Below are 14,397 nucleotides of genomic sequence, written 5' to 3'. Positions count from 1 at the left end.
CTACAACACATGGCAGAGATGGTGGTGTAGGGGACTCACATACATTGCTGGTAGAAATATCAAATGTTTTATAGTTGTTAGAAAGCAATTTTGCAATTCATATTCAAATTTAAAATACCCTAATATACCCTATGACCCAGCAATCCCACCACTAGGGACCTATCCCACTGAGATAAAAGCACCAAGAAATAAAAACAAATTACGGCCTTGTTCAGTGACAAGGACTTAGAAACATTAATAGTTGTATGCCCAGTTATATATGAATGGCAGAATAAATTATGGTAGTACATACCACGGAACACTATGTTGCCTTTAAGAGGACTTATTAGGAGCACTTGGGTGGATCAGTTGGTAAGCGTCCGACTTTGGCTCAGGTCATGATCTCACGGTTTGTGGGTTCGACCCCCATGTTGGCTCTGTGCTGAAAGCTCAGAGCCTGGAGCCTGCTTTGGATTTTGTGCCCTCTCTCTCTGTCCCTCCCCTGCTCATGCTCATGCTCTGTCTTTCTCAAAGATAAATAAACATTAAAAAAAATTTAAGAGGACTGATTTAGTGCTACACTAGATGACTTGAAGGGATTTCCGCAAGGTATTGCAGAGTGAGAGAAACCAGGTATAGAAAAATGTGTGTAATACCAGTTAGAGTGGCTAAAGTTAACAACTCAAGAAACAACAGATGTTGGTGAGGATGTGGAGAAAGTGGAACCCTTTTGCACTGTGGGTGGGAATGCAAACTGGTGCAGCCACTCAGGAAAACAATATGGAGGTTCCTCAAAAAATTAAAAACAGAACTACCCTACGACCCAGCAATTGCACCCCTAGGAATTTATCCAAAGGATACAAAAATGCTGATTCAAAGGGGCATATGCACCCCAATATTTATACCAGTGCTATCAACAACAATCAAATTATGGAAAGAGCCCACTGCCCATCAACTGATGAATGGATTAAGAAGATGGTGTGCATACACACACACACACACACACACACACACACTACTTGGAGATGAAAAGAATGAAATCTTGCCATTTGCAACAACGTGGATGGAAACGGAGGGTATTATGCTAAGTAAAATAAGTCAGCCAGAGAAAAACAGACACCACATGATTTCACTCATATGTGGAATTTGAGAAAATTAACAGATGATCATAGAGGAAGGGAAGGAAAAATAAGATATAAACAGAGAGGGAGGCAAACCATAAGAGACACTTAAATATAGAGAACTGAGGGTTGATGGGGAGGTTGAGGGGGTAGGGGAGGTAGGTGATGGACATTAAGGAGGGCACTTGTTGGGATGAGCACTGGGTGTTATATGTAAGTGATGAATCACTGGGTTCTATTCCTGAAGACAAGACTATACTGTATGTTAACTGGCCTGAGAATGAATGTATATATATGCATGCATATGTACATATGTATATGTATATGTACATATATGTACATGTACACATATATGTGTGTGTATAAAAGAAAAATGTGTGTAATATAATACCATATTAATAAAACAATGCCCATCCCTCCAGATTCATGTGCATGTACATGTGTGTTTACACATGTATACATGGTGTCTATAAGCAGTACTTAATAAGCAAGGAGATAAATATGAAATGCTGGATTATAAATGCTAGTTGTTAACATCCATTTGCTGGGGAAAGGGAAAAAGAGCAGATATGGATGGAGGGGGTGAGATGGGGAAGAGCAAGATGAACAAAAAAGAAGTCTTATAAAAGGCTGCGCTAGAAAGTGACAAGGTGATCCTCAAATTCACATAGAAATTCCAGGGACTCAAAACAATTGGGAAAAAGAACAAAGTTAGGGGAATCACACTTTCCAATTTCAAAACTTATTACAAAGCCACAGTAACCAAGCGTGAGACTAGCAGAAACACGTAGAGGTAATTATAATAGAACTGAGAGTTCAGAAATAAATCTATACATTTATGGTCAACTGATCTTTTTTTTTAAATTTTTAAAAATGTTTATTTATGTTTGAGAGACAGAGACAGAGTGTGAGTGGGTGAGGGGCAGAGGGAGAGGGAGACACAGAATCTGAAGCAGGCTCCAGGCTCCAAGCTGTCAGCACAGAGCCCGATGCGGGGCTCGAACTCACGAACCGTGAGATCATGACCCAAGCAAAGTTGGACACTTAACCAACTGAGCCACCAGGCGCCCCTTCTTTCTTTTTTTTTTAAGTTTATTTATTTTGAGAGAGGGAGAGAGAGTGAGTCAGGGAGAAGCAGAGAGAGAGAGGAAAAGAATCCCAAGTGGGCTCATCACTGTCAGCACAAAGCCTCCCGTAGGGCTTGATTTCATGAACCATGGGATCATGACCTAAGGTGAAATCAAGAATCAGATGCTTAACTGACTGAGACACCAAGGTACCTCAATTTTCTTTTTTTAAATGTTTATTTATTTTAGAGACAGAGAGAGAGAGAGTGTATGTGAACACAAGGGGGCAGGGGCAGAGAGAGAGGGGGACAGAGGTTCTGAAGTGGGTCTGTGCTAAAAGCAGAGAGCCCGATGTGGGGCTCAAACTCAAGAACAGTGAGATCATGACCTGAGCTGAAGTCAGATGCTTAACCCACTGAGCGACCCAGGCGCCTCTATGGTCAACTGATTTTCACAAAGATGCCAAACCCAGCAATGGGGAAAGAATAGTCTTCAACAAATGGTTGTGGTACAACTGAATATCTACATGCAAAAGAAGCTATCTCACATCAGACACAAATATTAACTCAAAGTGGAACAGTAACCTGTATGCAAGAGTGAAAACAATACAGCTCCTGGAAGAATATTTAGGTATGAATTTCTGTGACTTTGGATGAGTCAATAGTTTCCTATATATGACACAAAAATAACAAGCAACAAAAGACAAATGGATAAACTGGACATCATAAAAATTAAAAACATGTATACTTGCAAAGGACACCATCAAGAAAGTAAAAAGATAATAGGAGCGTCTGGGTGGCTCAGTCATTTAAGTGTCCGACTTCGGCTAAGGTCATGATCTTGCAATTTGTGAGTTTGGGCCCTGCGTCGGGCTCTGTGCTGATAGCTCAGAACCTGGAGCCTGCTTTGGATTCTGTGCCTCTCTCTCTCTCTGTTCCTCCCTGCCCTGTGCTCTGTCTCTCTCTCTCTTTATCTCTCCAAATTAAAGACTAAAAAAAAAGAAAAAAAGAAAAAAGAAGGTAAAAAGATAACAAAAGGGAGACAATTTTTGCAAATCACTTATCTGATAAGGGACTTGTATTTACAACATAAATAATCCTTAACAATTCAATAATAAAAACGCAACCCAATTTTTTAAAAAGGTAAAGGGTATGAATAGACATTTCTTCACACAAGATACATAAATGACCAATAAGTACACGTAAAGAAGTTCAGGGTCATAAGCCATTAGGTAAATGCAAATCAAAACCACAATAAGGTACCACTTCACACCCACTAGGATGGCTATAATAAAAAAGACAGATAATAGTAAATGTTGGGGAGGATATGGAGAAACTGGAAACTTTGTGCACTGCTGGTTAGAATGTAAACTAGTGCAGCTGCTTTGGAAAACAGTCTAGCAGTTCCTCAAAAGGTTCAACACAGTGTTACCTATGACTCAGTAGTTCCACTCCTAGGTATACACCAAAGAGAAATGGAAACTTACGTCCACACAAAAAATTGTACGTAAGTGTTCACAGCTGCATTATTCATGATAGCCCCCAAATGGAAACAACCCAAATGTTTATCAACTGATGACCGGATAAATAACATGAAGTATATCCATAAAATGAGGTATTATTCAACAATGAAAAGAAATGAACTACTGATACATGCTCCATCCAACATTCACGCACCTTGAAAACATTACTATGTTAAATGAGAGAAGCTAGTCACAGAGGATGATGTATCGCATCACTCTGTTTATGTGAAATGTCCAGAATAAAATGATCCATGGTGACAGAAAGCAAAAATGGGTAAGAATGAGGAGGAACTCCTAATCACTAGCATGTTTCTTTTGGGAGTGAAAAATTTAGAATATGAAAATATTCTAAAAATGATTATGATGATGGATGCATAATTCTGAATATACTAAAAGTCATTAAAATGTACACTTTAAATGGCTGACTTGTATGGTATGTGAATTACATCTTAATAAAGTTGCATTAAAAAACTGCACTAAGGGGCGCCTGGGTGGCGCAGTCGGTTAAGCGTCCGACTTCAGCCAGGTCACGATCTCGCGGTCCGTGAGTTCGAGCCCCGCGTCAGGCTCTGGGCTGATGGCTCAGAGCCTGGAGCCTGTTTCCGATTCTGTGTCTCCCTCTCTCTCTGCCCCTCCCCCGTTCATGCTCTGTCTCTCTCTGTCCCAAAAATAAATAAACGTTGAAAAAAAAATTAAAAAAAAAAACTGCACTAAAAAAAGACTCCACTAGCACTCCCATTTAGGTATTTATGCAAAATGTAATATATATGGGAGATGCAAATATAAATGAAAGATTCAGAACAAAATGAAATTCAATTATATGTCATGGCCACCATCTCTTTACATATGAAGTAAATATTATAAAATTCTAGTAAGTATTCTCGTTATTCTGTAAGGTTGTTTCAGTAATTAAAAGAATGACTCACATAAAACACTTAGTACAATGCCTGGCATATATTAATCACTCAATAAATGCTCATTCTTACCATTAGTGATGACAAAATGATATTTCCTAAAGAGGTTCCAAATGTCTTTCATACTTACCTCCATTGTAAAACCTATGACTTTGAAACATTGCTCAATTAATTCATATTGGGATTTATAGAAACTATTATTCATCATATCCTGTACTGTTCTGAGGTGGTCATTTTGTAGATATCTGAAAAAAATATGAAAGGATGGGTCAAAATCTAAAGTTCAATCAGAAGTGAAAATATTACTTATACAAGTACCACCTTGTATAAGGTGGTGACCTTACCTGGGAGGCTTCTTTTCAGGCAATTTGTAATGGGCTAGTTTCTTCTTTTCAGCTAATCCAGCATAGATATAGTAAAAAATATGAAAATTTTTTTCTCCACTGAAAAAGAAGACATTTTCAGTAAGGGGATTAGTAAGAATATTTACTGATTTAAAATTACTTGGCAATATAATTGTCAGAACAACTGTGAGTGCTAACATGGGCTTCCCAGAAAATTTGATTTAGGCTTTTTATTGTTGTCGTCATTATTTTCAACAACCACTGTCATTAAATTCCAGACACGACTAACCACTGTATATAAATCATTCAATGCATGTTTGTGAGGGACTATTAGGCATTGTTCTAGACACTAGAATGTAGCAGGAGTTAAACAGTCAAAAATCCCTAACCTCTTGGAGTTTACAGAGAAAAACAAATTAATTATATATACAGTATACCCGATGGTCATAAGTGCTACATTATCTCATTTACCTGCCACAGCCCCTAGTTACTCATGGGCTCCCATCATTTTACAATCATGGACACTGAGACTTAGAGTGGCTACCATTCTCCCCTCAGCTCATACAGCTGATGGCTAAATTGGATTCAAATCAGGGCTGTTTCATTCCAAAGTCTTTAACTACTTTGTTAAATGTTTTTTTCTGGGGCCACTTGCATGAGAAATCTGTTTCTTAGGACCCTCAAATTCCATTATTCTGTGGTCTGCATATTAACAGCATTCCCCAGATCCTGGAACAATACAAATAAGGGAATAACAGTAATAATTTATTCAACTATGTATGCATATGCATATATGTATATATATACATGTATATATATGCTTACATATTATAAAATCAATGATAACAGTGATACAAGGGACTGGAGAGAGAAATTGGGATTATTTTGTTATTATAGGGTGCTGACTCTAGTGTTATTTGAAAGTAGACTTACATTAGTGGTAAATATATATTAAAAACTCTAAGGCAACCACTAAAAAACTAAAAAACAATAAGTATTACCAAAATATGCTAAGAAAGGAGAGAAAATGGAATGACAGAAAATGCTCAATTAAAATGACAAAATGCAGAAAAAGAATGGGAAACACAAATAGGAACAAAGAACAAGGGCAACAATTAGAAAGCATTAACAAATATAACAGATATTAATCCAACTATATCAGTAATCACTCTGAACATCAATGGTTTAAATATACCAATTAAAAACAAATTGTTAGAGGGATCAAAAAATAAGACCTATACACATGTTGTCTGCAAGAAACTCACTTTAAATATAAATAAATGGATAAAGAGGAATATACCATGCTAACATTAATCAAAAGAAAGCTGGAACAGCTATATTAATTTCAGACAGAGCAGACTTCAAAGCAAGGAAGTTATCAGGGATTAAGAAGTATATTACAATAATGATAAGGGGTTCACTTCTCCAAGAGACATAATAATCCTTCATGTTTATGGACATAACAGTGGAACATGAAACTATGTGAGACAAAAACTAACAGAACTGCAAGGAGAAACAGAAGAATGCATGTCTCTCAAAACTGGACAGATCCCATAGGCAGAAGAAAAGCAGTAAGGATACAGGTGAATGCACCAATAACATCAATCAACTGGATATAACTGATATAGACTACTTCACCCAACAACAGCAGAATTCACATTCTTCTCAAACTCATATAGAACATTCACCAAGACAGACCACATCTTAAGCCATAAAACACACCTTAACAAATTAAAAATAACTGACATCATATATCTCTGCTCTTAGACCACAATGGAATTAAACTAGAAGTCAATAACAGAAATATAACCAGAAAATTCCAAAATATGTGGAGATTAAACAATGTAGTTCTAAATAGCACATGGGTCAAAAGAGAAATATTAAAAGAAATTTTAAAATATTTTGAATTGGGTGAGAATGAAAATACAACTTACCAAATTTGTGGGATGCAGCGAAAGCAGTGTTTAGACAGCTATTCATAGCATTGAATGCATATATTAAAAAGAAAAGAGATCTAAAAACAATAAGTTTTCATTTTAGGAAACTAGAAAATGAGCAAATTAAACCCAGAGTAAGCAGAAGAAAAGAAATAAGAAATAGAGCAGAAATCAATGAAATTAGAAACCAGAAATTAGTACAGAAAGATCAATGAAACCAAAAGCTTTACAAAAAAACAAAACAACAACAACAACAACAACAAAATAAGCTCCTAGTCTGGCTAAGGAAAAGAAAAAAAAAAAGAGGACAAAAGTTACTAGTAACAGAAATAAAAGAAGGGACCTCAATCACCAAAGGTCCCACTGAAATTAAAAGGATAATAAAAAGATACTATAAGCAACTCAATCCCTCAAAACTGAGATGAAATGGACCAATTCTTTGAAAGACCCATGGGGCGCCTGGGTGGCGCAGTCGGTTGAGCGTCCGACTTCAGCCAGGTCACGATCTCGCGGTCTGTGAGTTCGAGCCCCGCGTCGGGCTCTGGGCTGATGGCTCGGAGCCTGGAGCCTGCTTCCGATTCTGTGTCTCCTTCTCTCTCTGCCCCTCCCCCCATTCATGCTCTGTCTCTCTCTGTCTCAAAAATAAATAAAAACGTTAAAAAAAAATTAAAAAAAAAAAAAAGACAAAGACAAGAAAGACCCAATATGCCAAAACTCACACAAGAAGAAACAGATCATTTAAATAGGCTCAAAATCTATTAAAGAAGTTGAATCAATAATTAACAATCTTCCAAACTAGAAAGGTCCAGATGGGTTACTGGTGAATTATGCCAAATACTTCATGCAGAATTTATACCAATTCTCTACAATCCCTTTCAGAAGACAGAAGCAAAGTGAACACTTAAACTCATTCAATGAGGCTAGAATTACCCTAATACAAAAACCAAATATTCACTTAAACTCATTCAATGAGGCTAGAATTACCCTAATACAAAAACCAAATAAAGATATTATAAGAAACTATAGACTAATATCTCTCATGAACATAAGTGAAAAAATCCTCAACAAAACATTAGCAAATTGAATCCAGCAATGAATAAACAGAATTATACACCATGACCAAGTGGGATATATCCCAGGTACACATGCATGGTTCGTTCGTTCGATGTTCAAAAATCAATCCATGCATTCTATCATATCAACAGGCTAAAGAAGAAAAATCACATCATCATACCAATAGATGCACAAAAAGCATTTGATAAAATCCAAAAGCCATTCATGACAAAAGCTCTCAGTAAACTAGGAAAAGAGGGGAACTTCCTCAACTTGGTAAAGAATATCCACAAAAAAACCTACAGATAAAATCATATTTAATGTTGAGAAACTGAAAGTTTTCACACTAAGATCAAGAACAAGGTGAAGATGTCCCCTCTCACCTGCTTTTCAATATTGCACTGGAAGTCCTAACTCATGCCTACAGTTTGAGAGGGGAGAAATAAAACAGTCTTTCTTCACAGATGACTTTATCATCTGTATAGAAAATGCTAAAGAATTGACAAAAAAATTCCTCAAACTAGTAAGCAATTATAGCGAGTCTGCAGGGTACAGGTTAAATACAAAATCAATCCCACCTAAAATCCCAGCAAGTTATTTTGTGGATACTAACAAACAGATTCTAAAGTTTATATGGAGAAGCAAAAGACCCAGAAGGGCCAACTCCGTATTTAACAAGAAAAAAATTTAAAGGACTGATATTGCCTGACTTCAAGAATTCCTATGAAGCTCTCAAAATCTGGACAGTGTGGTATTGACAAAAACACAAGAGACAAATAGATCAATGAGACAGATGGAGAGCCCAGAATAAATATAGTCCACTGATCCTTTAAAAAATTTTTTTTAATATTTATTTTTGAGAGAGACAGAGAGACAGAGAATGAGTGGGGGAGGGCTAGAAGAGAAGGAGACACAGAATCTGAAGCAGGCTCCAGGCACTGAGCTGTCAGCACAGAGCCCAATGCAGGGCTCGAACTCACAGACCATGAGATCATGACCTGAGCAGAAGTCGGAGGCTTAACTGAGCCACCCAGGTACCCCACCACTGATTCCTGACAAAGTAGTTAAGACTATACAATGAAGCAAAGACCAAAAAAAAAAAAAAAAAAAAAAATCCAAATGCAGACCTTACACCGTCCACAAAAATTAACTCAAAATGGGTCATAGACCTAAATGTGTAAAACACAAAACTATAAAACTCTTAGAAGATCAAATAAGAGAAGAGCTGATGCTGGATATGGTAATGACTTTTTAGATACAACAACAAAGTCATGATCCATGAAAGAAATGATGGATAAACTGGACTTCATTAAAATTAAAAACTTTCTGCTCTGTTAAAAGCATTTTCAGTAATCAAAAAAAGCCTATGCCAGAGATGGCGGTGTAGGAAGACTCTGGGCTCACTGCGTTCTGCTGATCACTTAGATTCCACCTACACCTGCCTAAATAACCTAGAAAACTGCCAGAAGACTCGCAGAACAGATTCTCTGCAGCCAAGCGCAGACGAGAGGCCCACAGAAGAGGGTAGGAAGGGCAGAGAGGCAGTGCGCGCTGCAGGGACTGGCGGGAGGGAGCTGGGGCGGAGGGGCAGCCCGCCAGCCAAGCAGAGCCCCCGGAGTCTGGCTTGCAAAAGCGGAGGGGCCGGGAGGGAGTGTGTTCTGACAGCAAGCAGGACTTAACATCTGGGAGGTTATAAGTTAACAGCTCTGCTCGGAGAGAGCGGGAGGACTAGAGGACAATGGGAGGGAGAGTTGTTGAGCCCCAGACGACAGAGCTCAGCTTGGCCAGGAACAAAGGCGCTCGCCAGCGCCATCTCCCTCGCCCATCCCCCAGCCAAAATCCCAAAGGGAACCAGTTCCTGCCGGGGAACTTGCTTGCACCGCGCAAATATCCAACCCTGTGCTTCTGCGGATCCATCCCTCTGGCAGCGGGTCTGACTCCCTCCCATTGCCACAGGGCCCCTCCGAAAACAGATCACTGAAGGAGAAGCAAGCTGAGCCTGCCCCTCCCACCCCCGTGCACCTTGCCAATCCACCCCAGCTAATACACCAGATCCCCAGCACCACAAGCCTGGAAGTGTGCAAGTAGCCCAGACAGGCCTCGCCACCCCACAGTGAATCACGCCCCTAGGAGAGGGAAAGAGAAGGCACACACCAGTCTGACTGTGGCCCCAGCGGTGGGCTGGGGGCAGAATTCAGGTCTGACTGCGGCCCCGCCCACCAACACAAGTTATTCAAACAGCACAGGGGAAGTGCCCCACAGTTCCGCACCACTCCAGGGACTATCCAAAATGAGGAAACAGAAGAATTCCCCTCAAAAAAAACCTCCAGGAAATAATGACAGCGAATGAACTGATCAAAAAGGATTTAAACAATACAACAGAAAGTGAATTTAGAATAAAGTCATAAAACTAATCGCTGGGCTTGAAAACAGTATAGAGGACAGCAGAGAATCTATTGCTACAGAGATCAAGGGACTAAGGAACAGCCAGGAGGAGCTAAAAAATGCCATTAATGAGCTCCAAAATGAAATGGAGACGACCACAGCTCGGATTGAAGAGGCAGAGGAGAGAATAGGTGAACTAGAAGATAAAATTATGGAAAAAGAGGAAGCTGAGAAAAGGAGAGATAAACAAAATCCAGAAGTATGAGGGGAAAACTAGAAAACTAAGTGATGCACTACAGAGAAATAATCTACGCATATTTGGTATTCCAGAGAAGGAAGAGAGAGGGAAAGGTGCTGAAGGTGTACTTGAATAAATAATAGCTGAGAACTTCCCTGATCTGGGGAAGGAAAAAGGCATTGAAATCCAAGAGGCACAGAGAACTCCCTTCAGACGTAACTTGAATTGATCTTCTGCACGACATATCATAGTGAAACTGGCAAAATACAAGGATAAAGAGAAAATTCTGAAAGTAGCTAGGGATAAACGTGCTCTAACATATAAAGGGAGACCTATAAGACTCTTGATGGATCTCTCTACTGAAACTTGGCAGGCCAGAAAGGAATGGCAGGAAATCTTCAATGTGATCAACAGAAAAAAGATGCAGCCTGGAATCCTTTATCCAGCAAGTCTGTCATTTAGAATAGATGGAGAGATAAAGGTCTTCCCAAACAAACAGAAACTGAAGGAATTCGTCACCACTAAACCAGCCCTACAAGAGATCCTAAGGGGGATCCTGTGAGACAAAGTACCAGAGACATCGCTACAAGCACGAAACCTATGGACATCACAATGACTCTAAACCCATATCTTTCTACAATAACACTGAATGTAAATGGACTAAATGCACCAACCAAAAGACATAGGGTATCAGAATGGATAAAAAAACAAGACCCATCTATTTGCTGTCTACAAGAGACTCATTTTAGACCTGAGGACACCTTCAGATTGAGAGTGAGGGGATGGAGAACTATTTATCATACTACTGGAAGTCAAAAGAAAGCTGGAGTAGCCATACTTATATCAGACAAACGAGACTTTAAATTAAAGGCTTTAACAAGAGATGAAGAAGGGCATTATATAATAATTACAGGGTCTATCCATCAGGAAGAGCTAACAATTATAATAACAATTATAATAACAATTATAACAATTATAAATGTCTATGTGCTGAATACGGGAGCCTCCAAATATATAAAACAATTACTCACAAAAATAAGCAACCTTATTGATAAGAATGTGGTAATTGTAGGGGACTTTCACACTCCACTTACAGAAATGGATAGATCATCTAGACACACGGTCAATAAAGAAACAAGGGCCCTGAATGATACATTGGATCAGATGGACTTGACAGATATATTTAGAACTCTGCATCCCAAAGCAACAGAATATACTTTCTTCTCGAGTGCACATGGAACATTCTCCAAGATAGATCACATACTGGGTCACAAAACAGCCCTTCATAAGTATACAAGAATTGAGATCATACCATGCATACTTTCAGACCACAATGCTATGAAGCTTGAAATCAATCACAGGAAAAAGTCTGGAAATCCTCCAAAAGCATGGAGGTTAAAGAAACCCTACTAAAGAATGAATGGGCCAACCAGGCAATTAGAGAAGAAATTTAAAAATATATGGAAACAAACAAAATGAAAATACAACAATCCAAACGCTTTGGGATGCAGCGAAGGCAGTCCTGAGAGGAAAATACATTGCAATCCAGGCCTATCTCAAGAAACAAGAAAAATCCCAAATACAAAATCTAACAGCACACCTAAAGGAAATAGAAGCAGAATAGCAAAGATACCCCAAACCCAGCAGAAGAAGAGAAATAAGAAAGATCAGAGCAGAAATAAACAATATAGAATCTAAAAAAACTGTAGAGCAGATCAATGAAACCAAGAGTTGGTTTTTTGAAAAAATAAACAAAATTGATAAACCTCTAGCCAGGCTCCTCCAAAAGAAAAGGGAGATGGCCCAAATAGATTAAAATCATGAATGAAAATGGAATTATTACAACAATCCCTCAAAGATACAAGCAATTATCAGGGAATACTATGAAAAATTATATGCCAACAAACTGGACAACCTGGAAGAAATGGACAAATTCCTAAACACCCACACACTTCCAAAACTCAATCAGGAGGAAATAGAAAGCTTGAACAGACCCATAACCAGCGAGGAAATTGAATCAGTTATCAAAAATCTCCCAACAAATAAGAGCCAGGACCAGATGGCTTCCCAGGGGAGTTCTACCAGATGTTTAAAGCAGAGATAATACCTATCCTTCTCAAGCTATTCCAAAAAATAGAAAGGGAAGGAAAACTTCCAGACTCATTCTATGAAGCCAATATTACTTTGATTCCTAAACCAGACAGAGACCCAGCAAAAAAGAAGAACTATAGGCCAATATCCCTGATGAATATGGATGCAAAAATTCTTAATAAGATACTAGCAAATCGAATTCAACAGCATATAAAAAGAATTATTCACCATGATCAAGTGGGATTCATTCCTGGGATGCAGGGCTGGTTCAATATTCGCAAATCAATCAACGTGATACATCACATGAATAAAAGAAAAGATAAGAACCATATGATCCTGTCAATCGATGCAGAAAAGGCCTCTGACAAAATCCAGCACCCTTTCTTAATAAAAACCCTCGAGAAAGTCGGGATAGAAGGAACATACTTAAACATCATAAAAGCCATTTATGAAAAGCCCACAGCTAACATCATCCTCAATGGGGAAAAACTGAGAGCTTTATCCCTGAGATCAGGAACACGACAGGGATGCCCACTCTCACTGCTGTTGTTTAACATAGTGTTGGAAGTGCTAGCATCAGCAATCAGACAACAAAAGGAAATCAAAGGCATCAAAATTGGCAAAGATGAAGTCAAGCTTTCGCTTTTTGCAGATGACATGATACTATACATGGAAAATCTAACAGACTCCACCAAGAGTCTGCTAGAACTGATACATGAATTTAGCAAAGTTGCAGGATACAAAATCAATGTACAGAAATCAGTTGCTTTCTTATACACTAATAATGAAGCTACAGAAAGACAAATAAAGAAACTGATCCCATTCACAATTGCACCAAGAAGCATAAAATACCTAGGGATAAATCTAACCAAAGATGTAAAAGATCTGTATGCTGAAAACTATAGAAAGCTTATGAAGGAAACTGAAGAAGACATAAAGAAATGGAAAAACATTCCATGCTCTTGGACTGGAAGAATAAATATTGTCAAAATGTCAATAGTACCCAAAGCTATCGACACATTCAATGCAATCCCAATCAAAATTGCTACAGCATTCTTCTCAAAGCTAGAACAAGCAATCCTAAAATTCATATGGAACCACAAAAGGCCCCACAAAAAGCCAAAGTAATTTTGAAGAAGAAGACCAAAGCAGGAGGCATCACAATCCCAGACTTTATCCTCTACTACAAAGCTGTAATCAAGACAGCATGGTATTGGCACAAAAACAGACACATAGACCAATGGAATCGAACAGAAACCCCAGAACTAGACAACAAAGATGAGTATGGCCAACTAATCTTTGACAAAGCAGGAAAGAATATCCAATGGAAAAAAGACAGTCTCTTTAACAAATAGTGCTGGGAGAACTGGACAGCAACATGCAGAAGGTTGAAACTAGACCACTTTCTCACACCATTCACAGAAATAAACTCAAAATGGATAAAGGACCTGAATGTGAGACAGGAAACTATCAAAACCCTAGAGGAGAAAGCAGGAAAAGACCTCTCTGACCTCAGCGGCAGCAATTTCTTACTTGACGCATCCCCAAAGGCAAGGGAACTAATAGCAAAAATGAACTATTGGGACCTCATGAAGATAAAAAGCTTCTGCACAGCAAAGGACACAATCAACAAAACTAAAAAGGCAACCAACAGAATGGGAAAAGATATTTGCAAATGACATATCGGACAAAGGGCTAGTATCCAAAATCTATAAAGAGCTCACCAAACTCCACACCCGAAAAACA

The 14,397-nt window shown here is 38.6% G+C and overlaps 1 protein-coding gene across 6 annotated transcripts in view; it reads right to left on the bottom strand.

The window, feature by feature from the left end:
* MYO3A (myosin IIIA) overlaps nucleotides 1–14,397 on the bottom strand; it is a 246,003-nt gene that overhangs the window by 109,780 nt on the left and 121,826 nt on the right. For all 6 annotated transcript variants that reach the window (XM_045465686.1, XM_045465685.1, XM_045465684.1 and 3 more), the window contains 2 exons: nucleotides 4,948–5,046; nucleotides 4,734–4,848 (listed from right to left, as the gene is read on the bottom strand). In XM_045465686.1, coding sequence (XP_045321642.1) covers nucleotides 4,734–4,848; nucleotides 4,948–5,046 — 214 coding nt within the window. The remainder of the gene's footprint in view (nucleotides 1–4,733; nucleotides 4,849–4,947; nucleotides 5,047–14,397) is intronic.

The sequence above is a fragment of the Leopardus geoffroyi genome, chromosome B4 (genome assembly GCF_018350155.1).
Source record: "Leopardus geoffroyi isolate Oge1 chromosome B4, O.geoffroyi_Oge1_pat1.0, whole genome shotgun sequence".
Classification (NCBI taxonomy): Eukaryota; Metazoa; Chordata; class Mammalia; order Carnivora; family Felidae; genus Leopardus; species Leopardus geoffroyi.
The sequence above is the reverse complement of the archived record's forward strand: the minus strand, read 5'-3'. Positions and strand labels throughout refer to the sequence as shown.